Raw genomic sequence first — 24,887 nt, 5'->3', positions numbered from 1 at the left:
ATATATCAGTAGGTAGGTATGAAAGTGGCTTAGGTATGTAAATAGGTTGCTGTTATTTTCTTCTGAAGTTTAAGTTGTCTGGCTTCAGTTCACAGGGCTTTAAGAAAGCACAAGTTAGTTTTCAGTGACTACAAATTAGGAAAAATAGGGCAAAAAAGAAGGAAGAAAATTGAAAACATTATTTTGAAGACTTGTAGCCAAGAAAAATTAGAATTTGGTCCAAACTGTAGAAAATAATAAACATTGAGAAAACATTAGGAAAGACTAGAATCTAACAACAGGTCTACTATAGTTTTGAAATGTAATTTTTCTCTCCAGTTTCCCATTTTTACTAAAGACAAATCGTGGTACATCTGGTTTACTTTATTATACTTGGCCTAATTTTTCTATACAGTGCAACAAGAAATTTTTTACATAAGCTTTTAAACTGTCTTTGTTGGACTTTCATAGAAGGAATCTCAGATAAGACTTTTATAAGCCGAGCCCAGCCATGGGTTTATGCAATCAAATACCTATGAGTTGGGTGAATTTCCTCTCCTCTTGAGGTTCCAGGATAAACCTGAGGCTTCTGGGCCTGTCAGAAAGTGACATTCTTTACTTAGCACAGGTCAGAAACCCTGTACAGGCACTATGTACACAAAATATGAGGCCAGCTTTTCCAAGGGCTTTATTGGTTCCATAAATCACGTTTGATTCCTTAAAGGAAAGCACACCATTTCAGTCAAAGCCTTGGTAAAATAACCAACTTCTCCAATTGTGTCCTGTTACAAATTAAAACAGATTGTTATTGCACTTGTGCAAATAACTGTATTACCATAAGTTAAGAATACTCACAAATATTTCCAAATTCTGGAGAAATCAGGTAGTAAAAAACAAATATGCTCAAAATTTTGTTCATAGGAGTATACTAAACTCTTAAAAGCTGTCAGTAGCTCAAAAGAAAAGTTTCAAGACTCTAGAAAACAAAGGATAAGCAACATTTAAAGCAAGAGTTAAAATGATTGCTTTAGTCTCCTGTCAGTTCAGTTTATGGAGTTAACTACTGTTCTTCTTGATAGTCATGAACATTTCAGCTCTCCATGAGAATCCTGAAAGTTTTTTTTCCCCCTGTGTTGTAATGTCACAATCTGCAAAGTTACCAGAAACCTGCATTTAAGAACACCTGTTAGAGTTCCGTAGTTGATTATAGAACCACCTATAAAGGACCAAAACAAGACAACAATTGTCCATGGATAACAAAAATTTTAGGGCAACCATAATCAGAGACACAATGGACAAAGAAATGTGTTACCTCTGTGGCACACAATAATTTAACAACAATTATAACTACTGATAATGTACATAAGTTATATCAGAATTATAGGAGTTTCCCATCATTTTGGAACACATACCAGTAACATTTATACAAATACAGCCCAAAGAAAACCAAACATTATTTCATATTTGGCAGTGCTTCCTATCTAATTTTTATACCAAATAAGCCAAATTATGTCATTTTTGGACTTTAGGGGAGCTAATATCTTAAAAGATTAATTAGGTCAGGAAAAGACAGTTTATAAATTGATTTTGGAAAGCTTATAAAGTATCAAAGGTTTAAAAGACTTGATATCATGAAATAGGATCATAGGTCATTGTAAAATAAGTCATTCATTTAACCAAAGTGATCACTCAAGGATTTCAAAAAAAAAAAGGCAAAAATCTTCATTCTTTGAGAAAGGAGACATAATTTTCCAAACAAGCCGTAATTAAAACAGCATGATGTCAATTATATTTATTTTTCAAAATTTTATAAACTATGAAATTCTAATTTTGACCGTAAGATATAGCGATACAGCTTCTAAATGTCTTTTATAACCTTTATTAAGGAGTTGGTTAATGCTTCAAGAAAACCTTGTTAATCTGACACAGGGGCCCATATACTGGTCTTACATCAGTGTGCCTTTGACATTGATTAATTTATAGAGAAACTGAACTTACTTTCCCTCTTAAAATCAGCCCTTAAAGTCCCACACAACAACCTCTTTCACAATAGTCCCTGGGCCTTGAAGAGTTGAATGGCTTTAATTTCTGGCCCTGTGTCTCAGGGATGCAGTTTATTTTGATTAGCATCTTCTATGGGGCCTGGAGATAAGGCTTTAATTGCTGTCAGTGTTAAGATTTAGCGGGACTTGTCCTTTTAGACCCAAGAATCAAAACCCTGTAACTTAATGTCACAAGTACTTTAGGAGCACATACAGAAAGATACATGGATGTAATAACCTTAATTTTAAAAAAAACTTAATCTCAGTTTTTTATTCCTATGCAAACCAAAACAATATGAGAACTTGATCATATACAAGTTTGTTTGTTTTTTTTTTAATCTCTTACTGTGATTTACACCAATTGTTCTTGATGTGCTTGGACTTTCTGGTTTGTCCTGAAAGTCCCTCCTTCTTAAACAACCAGTCATTTTGTTTTAGGACTAAATTTATCATATGAAGTTCTTTTTTTTTTTTTTTTTCAGAGTCTTGCTTTGTTGCCCAGGCTCCACTTCCTGGGTTCAAGCGATTCTTCTGCCTCAGTCTCCTGAGTAGCTGGATTACAGGTGCACACCACCACGCCTGGCTAATTTTTGTATTTTTAGTAGAGATGGCTTTTGTCATGTTGGCCAGGCTGGTCTCCTGGGACCTAATATCCTGGGATCCACCCACCTCAGCCTCCCAAAGTGTTGGATTACAGACGTGAGCCGCTGTGCCTGACCAAAGATTTTTTTCTCTTATAAAATTATTCTCTTTAAGCTTTCTTAACACACAAAAACCTCTTTATTTTTATAACTTTCTTTACATTTCTGTTATTTCCTGGTTCCTTTTACCTTGTTTTATGTATAACCTTTAAACTGAATTAGACAAAACTTGTTCACTGTTTTTTTAAAAGGACGCACTCTTTTATTTTTACCAAGAATGTTTTTCTACAATATAAACTTATTGGAAAATACTCAAATAATGAAATATCAATTATTGAATTTAATATAACCTTAGACTCTAAATTATGACAAGCTTGTCTACAAGTATTTATCCCATTACATTTACCTAATTATTTTGTTTATCTATGTGACATATGAAAACTGCGATAGTCATGATTTAAAGTTATGAAACTGCCATAGGAAAATTATAACTGAGACAGTGAAAAAGATATGACCTAACTGATTCCACCTTGCTTCTAACCTCCAAGCTGTCCTTGTTCATTCCTGGGCATAGGCAAAAGTAACTTTGGGAGGTACTTTGTTAATAGTTTAGCTTTGAAACAAAGACGATAACAGTTCTTTCCCAAAACAAATCTCCTTACTGCCTGTGGACTAGACTGCTTAAAGCCACAGGATTAGAAGTTATGGTAATCTTTCTAAATAATTCAAGATGTAGGTATTATCATTAAACCAATATTAATGTCTTATTTGTTAAAGATTACAGAGCAAAGGTCATTCTGTCTTGGGCTGGGTTTATGGTTTTATAAACCCTTTGCCAAATTTTGACACCTTATAGTATTTGTCAGGGATAAGTATGAAATTACTTGATTAATAAATACAAACAAAATGTATGCTGGCAATTCTTAGGACATTTCTAATGTTACTTTACCACTAATTTTAAAGCTAGCTTATTTATTAAAGATTTTGCTTAAGTTACATAAACTCGAAAAAGCATTTGACTAGTCTTTTCCTTTTTAATACCTGGTTTAAGCGCTTTTATTTTTAAAGCCAATTAGAGCTCCTTTACATATTTTTAGTAGTGAAATATTGTGTACACAACACATAAATACATAGACGTATTAGGCATGCAGATGGAAGTACATTTTATAGATTCATAAAAACCTTTTTTTTGTTTTTTCCTATCTCAGATTTTCTGATTCTTGATACCCTGTTTCACAACCCTGGGCAGTCGTCAGCTAAATAGCCTTAAATTTGCATGTTAAAGGAAACAACTTGGGTGAAAGTCAAATAGCAAAATTTATATTATAAGATGCAGAGAGAAAAAGTTTGATGTGCTAGAAGGAAATGAAAACAGATTTAATTGCCAATTAAACATAAAATTATAGAAATTATAAAGGTCTTTTAAATACACACACACACAGAGATTCTATAGCTTTTACTTCAGAGCTTTTAGCCACGAGGTAAATACAAATTCACTGGCTTGCTAAAAGAACTTGTTTTTATCTTAATAGAAAAGTAACAGCAGATTTAGAGCAGGCAGAAAAGGAAAAAAAAATAGAGAAAAAGAGGACTTAGGAACTCTATAGTTTGCAGGTTGACCTTGTAAAGGTGCACAAAGACCATATTATTTCCATTTTACATAAACTTTGGCAAGTAGAAGTTGTCATGCACGTCCGTGTGAAGAGACCACCAAACAGGCTTTGTGTGAGCAATAAAACTTTTTAATCACCTGGGTGCAGGCAGGGTGAGTCCGAAAAGAGAGTCAGTGAAGGGAGATAAGGGTGGGGCCGTTTTATAGCATTTGGGTACGTAAAGAAAAATTATAGAGGGGGGTTGTTCTGTGGCGGGCAGGAGTAGGGGTCACAAGGTGCTCAGTGGGGGAGCTTTTGAGCCAGGATGAGCCAGGAAAAGGAATTTCACAAGATAATGTCATCACTTAAGGCAAGGACGGGCCATTTTCACTTCTTTTGTGGTGGAATGTCATCATTTAAGGCGGGGCAGGGCGTTTGCACTTCTTTTGTGATTCTTCAGTTACTTCAGGCCATCTGGGCATATACGTGCAAGTCACAGGGGATGCGATGGCTTGGCTTGGGCGCAGAGGCCTGACATTCCTGCCTTCTTATATTAATAAGAAAAATAAAATAGTGTTGAAGTGTTGGGGCAGCGAAAAATTTTTTTGGGAGGTGGTATGGAGAGAGAATGGGCGATGTTTCTCAGGGCTGCTTGAAGAGGGATTTGGGGCAGCGTGGGAACCTAGAGTGGGAGAGATTAAGCTGAAGGAAGATTTTGTGATAAGGGGTGATATTGTGGGGTTGCTAGAAGAAATATTTGTCGTATTGAATGACTGGTGATGGCCTGGATGCGGTTTTGTACGAATTGAAAAACTAAATGGAAAACACAAGGTAAGAGAAGGAGAAAAAACAGGTATTGAAGGACTAAGAATTGGGAGGACCTAGGACATCTAATTAGAGAGTGCCCAAGGAGGTTCAGCATAGCCTTGCCAGCAAAGATTATTTATTTACTTTAAGAGGGAATTTAGAGTGGCGGTTTGGGATAGCACTAGGAGATATCAGCTGTGATGGCTTGGAGAAACGGTGTAAACCGGCAGTGTAAACTCGAGCAGGGCATTTATGAGTAGTTGAGAACGGTGAATAGGAGTATGACTAGACAGAAGACGGTAGGGATCAAAGTTTTTTGGGATGCAGTCTAAGTTGATCTGGTGTCTGGAAGGAGACTGGGACCTAATAAAAAGGAGTGTCCACACAGGAGCTCAAATGGGCTGTAACCTATAGCATTCCGAGGACAGGCCTGAATTCTGAGAAAGGAAAGTGGTAAAAGTATTGTCTAGTCCTTTTTAAGTTGGTGACTGAGCTTGGTGAGGTATGTTTTTAGAAGACTATAAGTCTGTTCTATCTTTCCTGAAGATTGAGGACGGTAAAGGATATAAAGGTTTCACTGAATACTAAGAGCCTGAGAAACTGCTTGGGTGATTTGACTATTAAAGGCTGGTCTGTTATCAGACTATATAGAGGTAGGAAGGCCAAACCAAGGAATTATGTCTGAAATGACAACGGTGGCCTTCTCAGACCCTATGGGAAAGGCCTCTACCCATCCAGTGAAAGTGTCTACCCAGACTAAGAGATATTTTAGTTTTCTGACTTGGGGCATGTGAGTAAAGTCAATTTGCCAGTCCTGGACAGGGGCAAATCCTCGAGCTTGATGTGTAGGAAAGGGAGGGGGCCTGAACAATCCCTGAGGGGCAGTAGAATAGCAGATGGAACTCTGAGAAGTGATCTCCTTTAGGATAGATTTCCATGATGGAAAGGAAATGAGAGGTTCTAAGAGACGGGCTAGCGGCTTGTAACTTACATGGAAGAGGTTATGAAATGATGACAGAATAGAATGGGCCTGTGAGGCTGGAAGGAGATATTTTCCTTGGTCTAAGAACCATTTGCCTTGTGTGGGAAGAGATTGATAGGTGGAACTTTCAGCAGGGGAGTAGGTGGGAGCGGCCGATGTGAAGGAGGAAAACTGCCGTGAGGGATAAAAGTTGGAACGCTAGTTACTTTTTTAGCTAACTTGTCAGCATAAGCATTGTCCTGAGCGATGGTTGGGGGAAGAAAATAGATTTTGGAAGTTATGAGAACTGTAGAGAGTTGAGCATAGTTTTTTAGAGCCTCTAACAGTATTAAAGCAGTGGCAGCCGCTGCACGCAGACATGAGGGCTAGGCTAAAACAGTAAGGTCAAGTTGTTTGGACAGAACCCTGATTTTATAGCAGGTCATTCAGAAACAGGCCACAACCTATTTTTTTCAACTGCCATTCAAAGTCAGAGGTAGTCTTATGGGACTGAGCTCTCTGCCTGTAGGATCTGAGACTATCTTCAGGTAGATAGTGCTGGAATTGAATTGGAGGACACCCAGATGGCGTGTGGGGAGAAACCCTACACATTTGGCCACAGAAATCTGTATTGATTGTTGTGGTATGAGAGCAGAGCAAAAACAGTTTATGTTTTTTCCACACTCAGGTACTGTTGTAAGCATTAGGGATACAACAGGGAATAAAAGAGCCTAAAGTTCCTACCCTCACGGAACTTAGATTCCAAGGGGAAGCAATAACTGATTCACAAGATACATAAGTTGAAGATACACTATGTTAGATAGTAAAAAGTTCTAAGGAGAAAAATAAGGCAAGAAGATAATGAAGTACTTGAGAGAGAACTTTGACACTTTAGAAAGGGAAGCCAGGGAAGGCCTGAGGCACAGGGGCTGCCCCTGTTGTTCTGGTATTTGGCCATGGGGTGATTAGGGCAGGTGAGGAGAGGGTAGTTTTTCGTTAAAGACCTAAAGAAAGTGAGGATGCTAAGCATGTACCTGTATGAGAAAGAGCATTTCAGGCAAAGGAAACATAAATTCAAGTCTTTGATAGGAAAATGTGCCCAGCATGAATATAAAAGATGCCACTGTGGCTGAAGCAGGGTAAACAAGGAAGAGATCACTAAAGATGAAATCAGAGGCCAGCTGTATGCATGTAAGACTTTTAAAGTCATAGTAAGGACTTAGGCTTTTATTCTGAATAGGATGGTAAATGAAGGATTTCGAGTAGTCATATTTTATTTATTTTATTTTATTTTATTTTATTTTATCTTATTCTTCTATATTTGTTAGAGACAGGGTCTCACCCTGTTGCCCAGGCTGGAGTACAGTGGCGTAATCATAGCTCACTATAACCCCGAACTCCAGACCTCGAGCAATCCTCCTGCCTCAATCTTCCAAAGTACTGGGATTACAGGCATGAGTCACTGTGCCCAACCCTTATATGTGTTTTAAAAAGGTCGTTGTGGTTGTTATGTGGAGGATAAACTTCAGGGGATCCAGGTTAAGTAGGAAGATGAAGCAAAAGGCTACTGCAGTAATCCAAGAGAGATAGGATAGTGTTTGGACCAGGATGGTAGCAACAAGAGTGGTGACAAATGAATGGATTCCAGATGTATTTTGAAATTTTTTTTCACCCAAGCAACTGGAAGAGTAAAGTTGCCTTTAACAAAAACAGGGAAGAGTTTTAAAGGAGTGGATTTGCTGGATGGGGTGAGGGTGATGTGGTGGTGGTGGTGGAGGTTAATGTCAGGAACTTAGTTTTGGACATGCTAAGTTTCAGTTAGTGGTGTCTAGTAGGCAAGCAGATGTATAGAGGAGAGGTCTAGTTAGAGATATACATATATTTGGGAATAATTTTTGCATAGATTACGTTTAAATCATGGCATTAGATGAGTTCCCAGACTATGAATGTAAATAGAAAAGAGAAGTGCAAGAATGATTGCCACAGAAAAGGGAGGAGGAAAACCAAACAAAGAGAATGGCCTGCGATCCAAGTTAAAAAAAAGAAAAAAAAAAAAAAAAAAAAAAGAAAAGAAAAGAATGAACAGCTGGGTCAAATGCTGCAGGTAAGAAAGATGAAAACACTTGAAATGACCATTATTAGAGTTAGTATTGTGGAGGTGATTGGACCTTGGTAATAATCCTTTTGATGGAATGATAAGGGCAAAAGCCTGATCAGACTTTTCAAGAGAGACTCTGTGTGTGTGTGTGTGTGTGTGTGTGTGTGTGTGTGTGGAGAGAGAGAGAAGAGAAAACAATAAATAGGAAATTTTTCCCAAGGGGTTGCTATAATTAAAGGAAACATGAATGATTGATAGCTGGAGAGACAGATGAAGTAAAGAGAAGTGTTTTTTGTTTGTTTAAGATGGGAGAAAGAACAATTTGTTTACATGCTGAAGGTAATAATCTAATAGAGAGAGAAAAACTTATGATGCAGAGAGAGAGCTGCTAGAGCAATGTCCTTGAATAGGCAGAAAAGAAATGGAATCTAGTATGCATGTAGAGGGAGTGACCTAAACTGTAATAATAGAGAATTCATTCAGAGTAACAAGAAAGAAACAGAGAATATAGGCACAGATATAGGTAAGTGCATAGATGTGACAGTGCGAGCATGTAGAAGTTACCAGATTGTTTCAGTGTTCTCATTCAGATGGCTGAGAGTGAAAATGTGAGAGGAGGTTTTCATATTTGAAGAAAGAGAAGGTATAAGATAGCCTTAAAGAGTGTAGTAAAACATGGACCGAGAAAATACAGATTGCTGGCACATTAAGGACTCTGATTTAAATAATGATCCATAATTTAAAGTGAGTCCTGTCATCACAGTTGGGTATTTTTCTTCCAGTTTCATTTAGCTGCACAGGTTGAGTTAAAATATAGTGTATTATTACAAAATTTAGGTTATAGTTAGTCTAATAGATCAGGAAGTCATTGCCGTTGAAAAAACAGTTTGTTATTCACAGTTCCAAGGAAGAGGGGGCCCACCACACCACAGGGGACTACCCAGAAGTAATGAGGCAGTGTAGACAACTTTAGGATTAGCTACTTTGAATAATTTCAATGGGTTCTGGAGCACAGGAGCTGCCCCTCTTGGTATGACATTTGGCCATGGGGTGATTAGGACAGGTATAGTGGCACAGAGGGTGAAAGCCCCATAATGGTGTGGATTCTTGATTGTTTGGTTTGCATTTGACAAGTGCATTCCTGGGAGGAGGACTTCTCTTAGGAAAGAGGATGGAAGGCAAGAACAGAGGCTGGAGGCCAAGACAAGGTAACTTAGGCATAGCATCAGGTTTTCCAGAATAGGGCATGTGTTTGACCCATGCATGTAGGTCGGATGTTACAGCATCAAATTTACATACACTATAAACATGGTTAATATACAGGTATAGGCTCAAAGTAAGAGGATAATTGGAAATAACCACGATTTTGGTTTTGCCAGCAAGTATGCTGAAATGAAGGGAAAGGTATGGTGAGAATGTAAGTAAAGAATGATTATAATAATTAACTATCAATTAAAGTAACTAATCATAACCTCAAGAGGGAAGAGATGGCATGAGAAAGATGGTACAGGAATAAAGCATGGTAGAATCAAGGGCCTGAAGGTCATAATAGGGTCGAAGGATTGTTGAAGGATTGGAGTTTGAGAGGGTATGCTGGAAAAATAGGAAGTGCTGATTGACCTTACTAAAGAGAAAAGCCACATGTATGACTATGGGAGTAAGTGTCTGAAGTAGCAAGGCAGGTAAAATTATTTATGTGAGAAGATTTCAAGGAGCTAAGAGGCCAGGGTATTTGAAGGATTACCTTCATGGACATTGAAATGCTCAAGAATTATGCCAGAAGTAACTATTAGAGATAGAGCCAGTGACTTAGGATATGAAGTCTTCAGAGGATGATAGAAGAGAAAAGTAAATACCATAAGAAAGTAGAGTACATGTGGTCATTGAAACCATGGAATTTACTCAGGGATAGTGTATATAGTGAGAAATCACATAACTAAGATTTGAGCCTAAACATAATCTGTAAAAGGGGAGCTCAAAGGAAAAGGGAATGGGAGGACCAGATTTTGTAAGGATAGTAGGGCAAAATGTTAAGAAGGAAGAGAATGAGAGAGTTGAAGGTAATGGCAAAAGAGTGATTCAATTGATAAATTGTGGATTCAAGATTAATAGAGAAAAGAGAAATCTAAAATGTTCTGATTATTTGGTAGAAATGGAAAGGTCAGGAAATTAGAGGTCTCAAGGAGGTTGAAGAATAGGCTAAGGTATGAGAGAAACGAATCTGAGAAGTCAATTTTAAGAAGGAATGGTCAGCTGAAGAAGAAACAGTGAAGCTAGATTGTAGTTACAGAGCAAAAAGAGGAGTCATGTAGTAGGCAGTATTACTGACTAACATTTTAAGAAGTTGGACTGTGAAAGGAAGGAGACATATAGTAATAGGTAGAGGAAGACATAGTTAAAGGAAGGATTTTTAAGTTGAGGAGATGATTGGGGCATAATTTTGTGCTCACAGGGAAAAGACAGAAAAAAATAAGATAGGAGACGTGGAATTATGGATGGAGAAGTGTCCCTGAGACACCAGTGACAGGTTTCAGAGTTCACATAAAAGGTTAGTCTTAGATAAGAATGGCAACTCTTACTGAGAAAGGAAAAAAAGAGGTGAGTTTGTGGGAGGTGGGAGAAGAATTTAAAGGAGGTGGCAAAATAATTTGAAGGAGTTTTTACATGATTGTTACTTTTTTTTTTAAGAGATGTTAGGGGTTAAGTTCTTATAGACAGAAGGAGAATAGAGTAGGATACTTAAATGTAAATTGAAATAGTGCACAAATGGAATTCATTCACTCATATATTTTTAAAATATTAAAATGTCCATGGTATACTAGGCATTGTGCTGGGTGCTAGGGATATAGCAGTGAACAAGACCAAGTTCCTGCCCTAAACATGCTTACATTCTCTAGAGGGGTGAACAACAAAATGTCAAGTAACGATAAATGCTATGAAGAAAAATAAAATATGAAAACTGGATTGATCGTTATTTAAACATATTTATTCTTGTCTGATTTTTTATGATTTAAAAAGTAAATGTATTATTTAAAATGTTTTCTTTGGCAGCATATTTCTTTTTTATAATGTCAGGGAGGATCATCCCCATTTTATAGAAATCCATATTACAGAGTACTAGAAGGGATAAAATGATAAGGTAAATCCTTGTCTTAAGGAATTGACAGGGTAAATCCAAAAGTGAAAAAATATTTTTTCATGGATATAAATATTTTGATTGTAACTTCTCTTCTTATTAAAAAGGGCACGGTGGCTCATGCCTATAATCCTAGCACTTTGGGAGGCTGAGGCGGGCAGATCACGAGACCAGGAGTTTGAGACCAGCCTGGCCAACATGGTGAAACCCCATCTTTACTAAAAATACAAAAATTAGCCAGGCATGGTGCTGCATGCCTGTAGTCCCAGCTACTTGGGAGGCTAAGGCAGAAGAGTCACTTGAACCCAGGAGGTGGAGGTTGCATTGAGCCGAGATCACGCCACTGCACTCCAGCCAGGGTGACAGAGCGAGACTCTGTCTCAAAAAAAAAGAGAAAAGAAAAGTAGTATATAATTCAGGAAGGAACACACTATTCTTTCTCAGGCTTTATTAATCATGTTTAAATCTGCCTATGTAACTGCACTACACACTCATGTGTGCTTACTATGTGCCAGGAACTTCCTAACCACAATACAAAAATTAATTTTTTAATCCTCATAATAACCTATAAGTTAAGTACTATTATTATCCTCATTTTGCAGACAAAGAAACTAAGACCCAGAGAAGTCAGCATGGACTTAGGATCTGACTACCTGGGTTCAAATCTCAACCATTGTAGGAATGTTTCCCCTTAAAGCCTCTGTGACTTTATATAAAATAACATTAATAGCAACCTCTTGGAATTGTGAGGAGAAAGTGATGTAATATGTGCCAACTCTTTAGAACTATGTTTATACATAATAAGATTTCAAGTAGCTATCATTATTTCTTGTTATATGTTTAGATTGTTCACATGTTTTTAAATGAAAGTCTACTTTTTATTGTTGGTTGATTTTTCTTTTCAATCTTGAATCCTTTGCATTATATTTTAATTTCCTTATACAGGAACATTGCCACACAACCAAAGAAGTCTATTAGCTTTTTTGCTACAATGAAAGCAACTTCAGGGAAAGGATATACTGGTGCAAATCAAAGCAGAATGGCTGTGTCCAAAACCGTGCTTATTTCACCTGAATTGAAAACTGCAGACAAAACAAATCTCAGTATAAAGACAATGCAGGTAATATTCTTAGAATTCTGAGTTTATCTGAAAATGGCACCATGAAAAACTCAATTGAAATGTTAAAGATAGAAAATATACTGCTTTCAGATAATCACTCACTTGTAATTTTGAAACAGATTTTGTTAATTTCTACCACATATTATTCCATACAACATAATACTGACACTTGGCTCTATAACTAGTTATTGATAAGAAGAATATTAGAGTGGAATGAGAAAAGTCTATTCATGACCTTAAGAACTATTTGCTTATGGTATTAATTATGTATGTTACAATATCTTTCATTGTTGTCAGCAATATAGTCTTGAAAATATAATAAAATTATTTGTCATAAAGTCAGTTATTGTGCCTCATTAGAAGATTTATAATTAAGAATTAACTCTTTTAAACTTTTAATCAAATGATAACATATATACAGAAAAGCATATAATATATAACTTTGAATGGGTTCAGCATTTGTTTAGATGGGACATTAAAAGAAGAGTCCATAAAAGATAAAATTCGTAAGTTGGACTTCATCAAAATTAAAACTTTTTCTCTGTCAAAGACATTGATAACAGAATACAAAGAAATGTGACACACTGGGGAAAATTATTTACAAAGCATATTTTGATAAAGTACTTATAACTAAAACGTATAAACAATCTTCAAAGCAATATTAAGACAACCCAATTTTTAAAAATTAGCAAAATGTTTGAGCTAACACTTCACAAGAATAGATAAACAGATAGCATGGGAGCACATGAAAAGATGATCAGTATTAATTAAAAACCATACAACACTGCTACGTAGCTATTAGAATGGCTAAAATTAAAAGACTGATCATATCAAGTATTGACAAGTATGTGGAGGAACTAAAACTCTCACATGGCTGGTAGACATGGAAAATAGAAAACAATTATTCGTCAACTTATTAAGTGTTAACATATACCTACTATATCATCCAGCTATTCCATGTCTAGGTATTTACCAAGAGAAAAGAAAGTATATGTTTGTATAAACACTACTACATGAATGTTTATAGTACCTTTATATATAATGGTGGAAAACTAAACCCTCATTTTATTAAACAAATACGATATATTTGCAAATATGTATTTCACTTATGTGTATATATATACATATACATATATATGAATACACGCATATAAATATATATGCATGTGTATACAAATAAAGTATATTTCATTTATTTATATATATAAAAAATTATTTTCTCCAATGGTGAAAATATTTATTATACATGTATATTTTCTCCAATGGTGAAAGACTGAAAGCATCTTTCCTAAGGTCCAAGAACAAAAGAAGGATGCCTGCTTTTACCACTTCTCTTCAACATAGTAGTGGCAGTCCTAGCCAGGGCAATTGGGCAAGAAAAAGAAATAAAAGGCATCCAGGTGGGCATGGTGGCTCACGCCTTTAATCCCAGCACTTTGGGAGGCCAAGGCGGGCGGATCACTTGAGATCAGGAGTTTGAGACCCTCCTGGTCAGCATGGTGAAACCCTGTCTCTACTAAAAATACAAAAAAATCAGCCACCCGTCATGGCAGGTGCCTGTAATCCCAGCTACTTGGGAGGCTGAGGCAGGAGAATCACTTGAAATTGGCAGGCAGAGGTTGCAGTGAGCAGAGATAGCACCACACTCTGTCTCAAATAAATAAAAGGCACCCAAATCGGAAAGGAAGAAGTAAAGTTCTCTCTGATGTGATCTTATGTGTAGAAAACTGTAAAAATTACACAGACACACACACAACTAAAAAATGAATTCTGCAAAGTTGCAGGATAGAAAATCAACAACACAAATTAGTTGCATTCCTAACAATGAATTTCCTAAAAGGAAATTAAGAAAAATATTGCATTTACAATAGCATCAACAATAATAAAATACTTAGGGATAAATTTAACCAAGAGGCCAAAGATTTGTATACTGAAAACTACAAAGCACAAAAGAAAGGAAAGAATACACCAGTAAATGGAAAAAACATTTCTTGTTCTTAGATTGGAAGGCATAACAGTGTTAGGATGTCAATACTACCTAAGTGACTTACAGATTCAATACATTCCCTACCAAAATCCCAGTGATATTTTTTCAGAAGTAGAAAAACCTATCCTAAAACGTATATGAAATATCAAGAGATGCAAATAGCCCAAACAATCTTGAATAAGAAGAACAAAGTTGGAAGTCTCATACTTCCTGATTTTAAAACTTATTACAAATCTGTAGTAATCAAAACAGGGTGGTAGTAGAATAAAGACAAACATACAGTATAGACCAATGGAATGGAATGACCCAGAAATAAAATTTCACATATATGGTCAAATGGTTTTGACAAAGAAGCCAAGACTGTACAATGGAGAAAAGACAGTTTTGTCAACAAATCTTGTTGGGACAACTGGATATCCGCATGAAAAAGAATGAAGTTGGATCCTTACCTTATACCATCTACAAAAATAAACTCAGAATGGATCAAAGACCCCAAATAAGAGCTAACTCTATAAAACTCCTAGTGGAAAACAGGGAAAAGAAATTATTTGTCAACAATTTCTTGCATATGACACCAAAAGCATATGCAGCTAAAGAAAAAATATGTATATTGGGCTACATTAAAATTAGAAACTTCTGTCTATCAAAAGACGTTAACAGAGTGAAAAAACCCACAGGATGGTAGAAAATATTTGCAAATTATATATTTGATAAGGTGCTAATAACCAGAATGTGTAAATAACTACAAATTAACAACAAAGAAACAGCCCAATTAAAAGAATGGGCAAAGAACTTGATTAGATATTTTTACAAAGAAGATGCACAAATAACCAACAAACACAGGAAAAGATACTCAACATCACTAAGCATTAGGAAATGCAAATCAAAATCACAGTAAGACACTACTTCGTACCCATTATGACGGCTACTATTAAAATAAAAAGTGTTGGTAAGACATGGAGAAATTGAAACCCTTGCATACTGTTGGTGGATTGTGAAATGGTGTGGCCACTGTGAAAAATGGTATTGTAGGGCCAGGCATGGTGGCTCACACCTGTAATCTCAGCACTTTGAGAAGCTGAGGCAGGAAGATTACTTGACGCCAGGCTCAGCACTTCGGGAGGCTGAGGCAGGAGGATTGCTTGAGGTCAGGAGTTTGAGGCCAGCCTGAACAACATAGCAAGACCCCATCTCTATAAGAAGATGAAAAAATAAATTAGCCAGGTGTAGTGGCAAGAGCCTGTAGTCACAGATGCTCAGAAGAATCACTTGAACCCAGAATTTCAAGACTACAGTGAGCTATGATCGTGCTACTGCACTCTAGCCTGAATGACAGAGCTATATCCTGTCTCAAAAGAAAAAAGGAAAGAAAAACAGTATTGTGGTTCCTCCAAATCTTAAAAGTAGAATTACTATATGATTCAGGAAGGAGTATATATCAAAAGACTTAAAAGCAGAGTTTCAAACAGATATTTGTACAACCATCTTCGTATCAGCATTATGCACAATAGCTAAAAGGTGAAAGCAACTAAAGTCCTCATCAACAAATGACTGGATACACAAAATGTGGTATATACACACAATGAAATATTCAACCTTAAAATGTAATGAAACATCATTAATGAAATTACAACCTACATTAGAAAAATATTCACTAATAGAAATAATGTACTATTGTGATAGTGATATGTAAATAATCAATAAAAGAAGAAATTAAAAGGAAAATCAGAAAATACTCCGAGATGATAGATAATCAAGACACAACATACCAAAGCTTATGGGATACAGCTAAAGCACTGCTTAGAGGGAAATTTATAGATATACATTTGTATTAGAAAGAAGAAAGATCTCAAATAACTTACCCTTCCAACTGAAGAAACGAAAAAAAAGAGTGAATAACACAAAATGACATGAAATAAGCAGAAGGAAGGAAATAAAAAATATTTGGGTGGACATTAATGAAATCTTGAATAGAAAAACAATAGAGAAAATCAATGAAATCGAAAGCTGGTTCTTTAAAAAGATCAACAAAATTGACAGAAAAGACATTTTTTAAAAATCCAGCATCTTTTCATGACAAACACGCAACAAACTAGGAATAGAAGGGAATTTCCTCAATCTGATAAAGGATTTGCAAAAACCCCATAGCTTACATTATATTTAATCACACTTAATCTCCTTATGATCAGGAACAAGACAAGTCCTTGCATTGCTATTCAACATTATCGTGGAGGTTCTAGGCATGGAAATTAGACAAAAAAAAGAAAAGGCATCCAGGTTGGAAAGTAAGAGGTAAAAACATCTCTATTTGTAGATGACATGATGTTATATATACAGACTCATAAGGAATTCACTAAAAAACGATAAGGACTTGCAAATGAGTTTTGTAAGGTTGCCGGATACATGATCAATATACAAATAAATTGTATTTCTAGACGTGTGCATAGAACCATTTGAAAATTAAGAATAATTTATTTCTCAATAGCATCAAAAACAGTAAAATACTTACGAATAAATGTAATAGAAGTGCAAAATGTATGCTCTGAAAACTGTAAAACATTATTGAAAGAAATTAAATAAGATCTAATTAAATGGGAAAGTATCCCATGGTCATGATCAAAAGACCTACTATTGTTAAGATTGTTATACTCCCCAAACTGATCTGTAAACTTAACACAATTGTTATCAGAATTCCAACTGACTTCTTTCTACAAACTGACGACTGATTCTAAAATTCATATGGGGCCAGGAGCAGTGGCTCATGCCTGTAATCCCAGCACTTTGGGAAGCCAAGGTGGGTGGATGACCTGAGACCAGGAGTTCGAGACCACCCTGAACAACATGGTGAAACCCCATCTCTACTAAAAATACCAAGTTAGCCGGGTGTGGTGGCGCATGCCTGTAATCCCAGGTACTCGGGAGGCAGAGGCAGGAGAATTGCTTGAACTTGGGAGGCAGAGACAGTAGAATCACTTAAACTTGGGAGGCAGAAGTTGCAGTGAGCCAAGATTGCACCATTGCACTCCAGCCTGGGCAACAAGAGGAAAACTGTCTCAAAAATAAAATAAAATAAAATCCATATGGGATCACAGGGGACCCAGCAGGGCCAAAATCATCCTGAAAAAGAACAAAGTAGGACGATTCACACTTCGCTGTTTCAAAATTTACGGAGCAATAGTAATCAAAATAATTTGTTGTTGGCACAAAGATAGATACGTAGATCAATGGGATACAATTGAGAGTTCAGAAATAAACCCATTTAGCTAAAGTCAACTGATTTTTTATGAGTGCCGAGATCATTCACTGGGGAAAGGATATTCTGTTGAACAAATTGTGCCAGGATAACTGGATTGACACCTGGAAAAGAATGAACTTAGACCCTTACCTCATATTTTCAAGCTAATTCAAAGAGCTAAAACTGTAACACTCTTAGAAGAAAACATAGGGGTAAATTTTTATGACCTTGGATTTGGCATAGGCTTCTTATATGTGACACTCAAAGCATACGTAACAAAAGAAAAAGTAGACAAATTTGACCTTATGAAAATTTTTAAATGTTTGTATCAAAAACATATACAGAGTGAAAAGATAACCCACAGAAATAGAAAATACTTGTGAAACATGTATCTGATAAGAGCTTGTATCATATATAAAGAACTCTTATAATTCATTAATAAAGACAAATAATTGAGTATTGATCATACAATCTGAATGTTCATTTCTTAAGAAAATACATACAAATGATCAAAAAACATATGAAAATATGGTGGACATAGAGAAATCGAAATCAAGCCCACAATGATATATTCACTTTATACCCACTAAGATGGCTAGAATCAAAGAGTAACATAACAAGTGTTAGAAGTGAAGAAAGCAGAACTCTCATACACTGCTTGTGGGAATATAAATTGGCCATGTTGTAAAATAGTTTGGAAGTTCCTCAAGAGGTTAAACAGTGTTACCATATGAACCAGCAATTCTCCTCCTAGGTATATACACCCAAGAGAAATAAAATATATTTCTACACAAAAAGGTATACACAAATGTTTCTAGTAGCATTATTCGTAGTAGACAAAAGGTGGAAACAACTCAAATGTCTGTCAATGGAAAAGTGGCTAAAGAAAATATTGTATAGCCATACAATAGAATATTATTCAACCATAAAAAGGAATGAAGCACTGATGCATGAATCTTGAAAATATGCTAAGTGAGACAAGCCAGTCACAAAATACTGCACAGTATATGATTCCATTCACTATCAAACTCCCAAATAGGGAAGTCTATAGAGACATGAAGATACTCGTGGTGGCCTGGGGCTGGGAGCAGAGATGTTAGGGGACTATCTTAATATGTTTTCTGTTGTTATGATGTAACTGAATGCTCAATACTGGGTAATTTATAAAGCAAAGAAATGTATTTCTGACATTTCTCAAGGCTGAGAAGTCCAGGGTCAAGTGGACACATCTGGTGAGGATCTCCTTGCTAGTGGAGGACTCTCTGCAGGGTCCTGGGGTAGAGCAGGATATTACATGGTGAGGAGTGCTCACAAGAGATGGAGAAACTGGCTTTTATAACAGACCCCTCATGATAACTAATCCACTCCCTTGGTAACCTACTGACCCATTCATCCATGAATGGATTAATCCCTTGATCCAGTCACCTCCCAAAAGTCCCACCTCTCAATACTATTGCATTAAGGACCAAGTTTCCAGCATAACTTAGAGACACATTTAAACCATAACTTTCTGCCTTTGGCCCCCAAATTCACATCCTTCTCACATGTAAAACACATTAATTCCATCCCAATAGCCCCAATGCCTTAAATCATTCCAACATCAACTCAAAAGCCCAGAGTCTTACCTGTGAGCCTGTGAAATCAAAACAAGCTATTTACTTCCAAGATACAATGGTTGGACAGACATGGGGTATACATTCCCATTCTGAAAGGGAGAATTGGCCAGAAGTCATAGGTCCCAAAAAAGTCTGAACTCAGCAGAGCAAACATTAAACCTTAAAGCTGGAGTATAATATCTTTTGACTCCATGTACTGCCTTCTGGACACACTGGTGCAGGGATTGGGCCCCCAAGGCCTTGGGCATCCCTGACTGTATGACTTTGCTGGGGTCAGTCTACACTACAGCTTTCCCAGGCTGGCTTTGCAGGCTGATAGCTCTGGGGTCCTGTGGCAATCCTGCTCCCATGTCTCCACTAGGCATTACCCTTTAGGGGCCTTCTGCAGTAGTTTTGCCCCTGTGATAATCTCCGCATAGACTCCCAGGCCATCTGATACATCCATTGGAATTAAGATGGATCGTAATTCCTCCACAGCTTTTGCTTTCTGTAAGCCTGCAGAATTAATGCCATGTGGATGCCGCCAAGGCTTATGATTCACATCTTCTGGAGTAGTGGGTATAGCCCCAATGGGGGTCACTTGTGCCACAGCTGGGGTGACTGACTCCTTGCGAAAATTTGGGGACCCAAGGTAGTCCTTTCTGCGTAGTGAGCTCTTGAAGGGCACTCAGGGCCTGTCCCCTGAAACCATTCTGCCCTCCTAGATCTCTGGGCCTGTGTTGGAATGAGCCACCTAGAAAATTGTTGAAACACTTTTGGAGTCTTCTTCCACTGTCTTAATGATTCCTTCCATCTGTACTAAACTCCTTTGCAAATGGTCTCTGGGCCACACCCTTGGTTCATTCTTTACATGGCCAGGCTAAGACTTTTCCAAATCTTTCTGCTTTGCTTCCCTTTTGATTATAAATTTTTTTTTTTTTAATCTCATCCCTTTGTTCTCAAATCTCACTGTAAGTAAGCAAAAGCAACCATGCAGCATCTTGAACACTTTTCTTAGATATTAATATTTCTTTTGCCAGGTATCCTAGTTTGTCATGCTTAAATTTTGGCCTCCATAAATTCTGCCAAGTTCTTTACTACTTTATAACAAAGACAGCGTTTATTCCAGTTTCTAATAAGAATTTCTCATTTCTGTCTGAGACCCCATCAGAAGTCTTTACTGTTCCAAATTCTACCAGTATTCTGTTCACAACCACTGAAGCAATTAAAAAGATTCAGACTTTCTTTAGTCTGCTCTTCTGAGCCCTCACCAGAATCACCCTTAATGCTGTTTATGGCAATGCAGCCTTTTTCTAGACTGCTTCTCCAAGTTCTTCTAGCCTCTATCCATTACTCAGTTCCAAAGCCACTTCTACATTTTCAGGTGTTTGTTATTAGTCCCACTTCTTGGTATTAATTTTTTTAGTTTGTTTTCTGTTTCTGTAAATGAATACCTGATACTGGGTACTTTATAAACAAAAGAATATTGTTTCTTATAGTTCTGGAGGCTAGGATGTCCAGGGTCAAGGAACCACATCTGGTTAGGGCCTTGTTGCTAGTGGGGACTCTGCAGAGAGCTAAGGTGGTGCAGGGTATCGCATGGTGAGGGGAGTTTATGAGAGAGGGAAACTGGCCTTCGTAACAGACTTCTCTTGTGATAACTAAACCACTCCCTTGATAACCCATTTATCCATGAATGGATTAATCCATTTGTGAGGACAACCTTTCATTACACAGTCACCTCCCAAAGTCGAAGCTCTCAACACTGCTGCATTGGGACCACATTTCCAACACATGAACTTTTGGTGCACACACTTAAACCATAGCAGGGATCATAATGGACACAGAGTATTTTCTTGAAGTGTAAAAAGTTTCCAAAATTAATTTTAGTGCACATATATGTGAATATATTAAAAACTATTGAATTGTACATATTAAAAGCAATTTAAAAAGCAAATTAATGCATATTATGTTATATTCCAATTTTGAATTTTGAAAATTTAAGTAAAATATAAAAAACCTTTTAAAAAATTACACTTTAGCAAAGCAGACAAACAAAAATTGAAAACTGGAAACTATTAAAGAAATTTATGTGAGTGATTTAAAAACCTTCCTTCAAAGATAATTCCAGGCCGGGCGCGGTGACTCACACCTGTAATCCCAGCACTTTGGGAGGCCGAGACGGGCAGATCACGAGGTCAGGAGATCGAGACCATCCTGGCTAACACTGTCTCTACTAAAATACAAAAAAAATAAATAAATTAGCCGGGCGTGGTGGTAGGTGCCTGTAGTCCCAGCTACTCGGAAGGCTGAGGCAGAAGAATGGCGTGAACCCGGGAGGCGGAGCTTGCAATGAGCCGAGATTGTGCCACTGCACTCCAACCTGGGCGACAGAGCGAGACTCCGTCTCAAAAAAAAAAAAAAAAGATAATTCCAGATTCAGATGACTTCAATTGTGGTATGTGTCAGACACACATAGATGAAAACAGAACACTGAAAGTGGGTATATTCCAGAACTCATTTTATGAGGCTAGCATTACCTTGATATTAAAACCTGAATACAGTATGAGAAACAAATATTATATTCCAATTTCACTTGCAAGCATAGAGAAATCCTCAATAAAATATTATTCAATAAAGTTCAGTAACAACAACAACAAAAAAATGCCTAATACATCATAAGGAAGCTTGGTCTGTGTCAAGAAATCAAGATTGGTTTAACATTTAAAAACCCATAGTGTAATTTACCACATTAACAGCTTAATGTGGTAAAAAAGCATGTGATCATTTCAATATAGACAAAGTATCTGATAACATTTAATATTCATGATTTTAAAAATTCTTACGAAACTGAGAATCACAAGGAACTTTAAAAATCTTATTTAGGCTACCTATAAAATCCTATAGTAGTGATCATATCAAATGGTGAAGCATTTCAAAAAAGAGCCCCCTTTAATCCAACATTCTTGGAAGTCAGTTCAAATTGGTGAGAAAATGAAATGGGATGTATAAGAATTGGAAAGGAAGAAAGAAAACATTGAATATTTGTGGATTGAATATTTACTAGCAACAAATAGTTCAACAATTAGATTTTTTTTATTTGAAAAAAAAATTTTTTAGAGATGAGTCTTGCTCTGATCGTGCAGACTGAAAGTGTGGTGGCACAATCATAGCTCACTATATCCTCAAATTTCTGGGCTTGAGCAATCCTCTTGCCTTAACCTCCCATGTGGCATGGGCTACAGGTGTGTGCCACCATTCCCAGCTAATTTTCTCAAATTTTTGGTAAAGACGAGATTCTGCTGTGTTGTCCAGGCTGGTCTCGAACTCCTAGCCTCAAGCAGTCCTTCTGCCTTGACCTCCCAGAGCGCTGGGATTACAGGGATTGAGCCATTGTGCCCATCCAGAAATTAGACATTTTAAAATGATACAATTTATAATAGCACTAAGATTTATCAAGCACTTGTGGAAAAATATAACAAAAGATGCATATACCAATATTTCTAAACCATAGAAGTTTATTGGAAGACATTAAAGAGGACCAAAACAAAATGAGATATAGACATGTGTGCATAGAAAACAATATTTTAAGATCAATTATCCTAAATTTTGATTTATAGATTCTTTGCAATTTTAATCAAAATCTCAAGTTTTAAATTTTTTTTTTCCAGAAACTTTTCAAGATAATTCTAAAATTTATATGGAAATGCTAGAGGCTAAAAATAGCCAAGATACTTGCATAAAAACTCAGTGGAAGCACTTGCTTTCCTAGATACCAGGCTTAATAAAACACATAATATTAGCAAATTAGAGAGCCTTCGCATGACCTGAATACATATAAACACTTATTTTATAATAAATGTGAACTGCAGAGTAATGGGGAAAGGACAGGATTTTCAAAAACTCTTGTTGAGACAATTGGGTGTTCTTATGAAACAAAAATATATTGGCTTTCTTTCTTATCCTATATATAAAATTAATTGTGGGTATATTATATACTTAAATATGAAAAGCAACATATAGGACTTCAGGGCTGGATATGTTTTTTTAAAGGGACATCTAAAGCACAACCCATAATGGAGAACATGATACATTTGACTACGTTAAAAAAGCTTATATTCATCAAATATACCATAAAGAAAATGAAGCCACAGAGTGAAAGAAGACATTCGCAGCTCATACAACTGAAAGGACTCATCCGTTACAAATAATAAAAAAGTCTCAATACAATGTGTGCAAAGGACTTGAATAGGAAATTCTCCCCCTCCAAACGGAAATCAAAATGGGAATAAATATATAAAAGGAGTTCGACTGTATCAATATCACTGTTTTCTGCCTCCACATTTTGTCTCACTGGAAGGTTTTTTTGGGGCAGTAATATGCATAGAGCTGTCATCTCTTTTAACAATGTCGTCTTCTAGAGTACCCACTGAAGGACCTGATCGAGGCTGTTTTACAGTTAACTATTTTTTTTAATAAATGAAAGGAGTACACTCTAAAATAATAAAAAGTTTAGTAAGCACATAAACCAGAAGCATAATTTATTATTATCAAATATTTACTGTGCATAATTGTATTGCTATACTTTTATATGACTGGCAGTGCAGTAGGTTTGTTTATATGAGCATCACTTACAGATTCGTGAGTAATGTGTTGTGCTATGACATTATGATGACTGTGATGTCACTAGGTGATATAGGAACTTTTCAGTTCTGTTATAATGTTATGGTACCACTGTCATATATGTGATCCATTGTTGACTGAATCATTTTGTGGTGCAGAACTATAAACCAAAAGCATATAATAACTAGGGAAATGCCTATTAATGAAATGTTAAGTGAAAAATAGTGAGTTTTCTTTAAAATGTGTACATAACAATTTACATGCACCAAAATATTAACAATCTGGATGAATTATCTTTCCACCTTTCTGATTTTCCAAAAGTTAATATATATTAATTATATGTAGATAAAACACAAATAATATTTTAAGAAAGTTTTTGCATAGTTAAGAAACTTTCTAAGCATGACATTTTAAAGCATCCAATTTTTCATGTTTATCCTATTGTAGGAACATTATGCTTATCTTTTTTCTACCATATTTGTTTCTATTTTCTAGCAGTTGTTGTTTAGAAGCCCTGTCTTTTTTAGTTACTTCATTTTAAATAACCATTTTTAACAGGTGTTTGACATAAATGGAACTGATGTTACTCCTCGACCTCTTTACCATCCAGATCCACTTACTGGTACAGCAAAGCCAAATAAACTCTTGACATCACAAGAAGGATCACTTGGACCAGAATTTATATCTTCCCATAGCTTTTATCAGAATACAATAAATCCTAGTATGTTAGGGCAGTTTACAAGGTAGAGTATACTATTATATAGTTCCTTTTTTCTATCATATATATTGCCTTTCCATTTAAATTGCACATATGTATCTTAGATATCAGTTGTCTCCAGTCTCCCAATCTTTCTCTCTCTCTTTCTTTCTTTCTTTTTCTTTCTTTCTTTCTTTCTCTCTCTTTCTTTCTCTTTCTTTCTTTTCTTTTCTTTCCCTTCCTTCCTTCCTTCTTCCTTTCCTTTCCTTCCTTTTCCTTTTCCTTTTCCTTTTCTTTCCTTTTTTTTTTTTTTGACGAGTTTCACTCTTGTTACCCAAGCTGGAGTACAGTGGTGCCATCTGGGCTCACTGGAA

At 36.3% G+C, this 24,887-nt stretch overlaps 1 protein-coding gene across 1 annotated transcript in view; it reads left to right on the top strand.

The window, feature by feature from the left end:
- Nucleotides 1-24,887, top strand: part of WDR78 (WD repeat domain 78) — a 105,549-nt gene that overhangs the window by 6,516 nt on the left and 74,146 nt on the right. The window contains 2 exon segments of the mRNA XM_011994975.1: nt 12,202-12,376; nt 24,375-24,559. Of these exon segments, the coding sequence (XP_011850365.1) occupies nt 12,202-12,376; nt 24,375-24,559 (360 nt within the window).

This window comes from Mandrillus leucophaeus, unplaced genomic scaffold (assembly GCF_000951045.1).
Source record: "Mandrillus leucophaeus isolate KB7577 unplaced genomic scaffold, Mleu.le_1.0 Scaffold464, whole genome shotgun sequence".
NCBI classification, from domain to species: domain Eukaryota; kingdom Metazoa; phylum Chordata; class Mammalia; order Primates; family Cercopithecidae; genus Mandrillus; species Mandrillus leucophaeus.
This window is presented reverse-complemented; position numbering and strand designations above follow the sequence as displayed.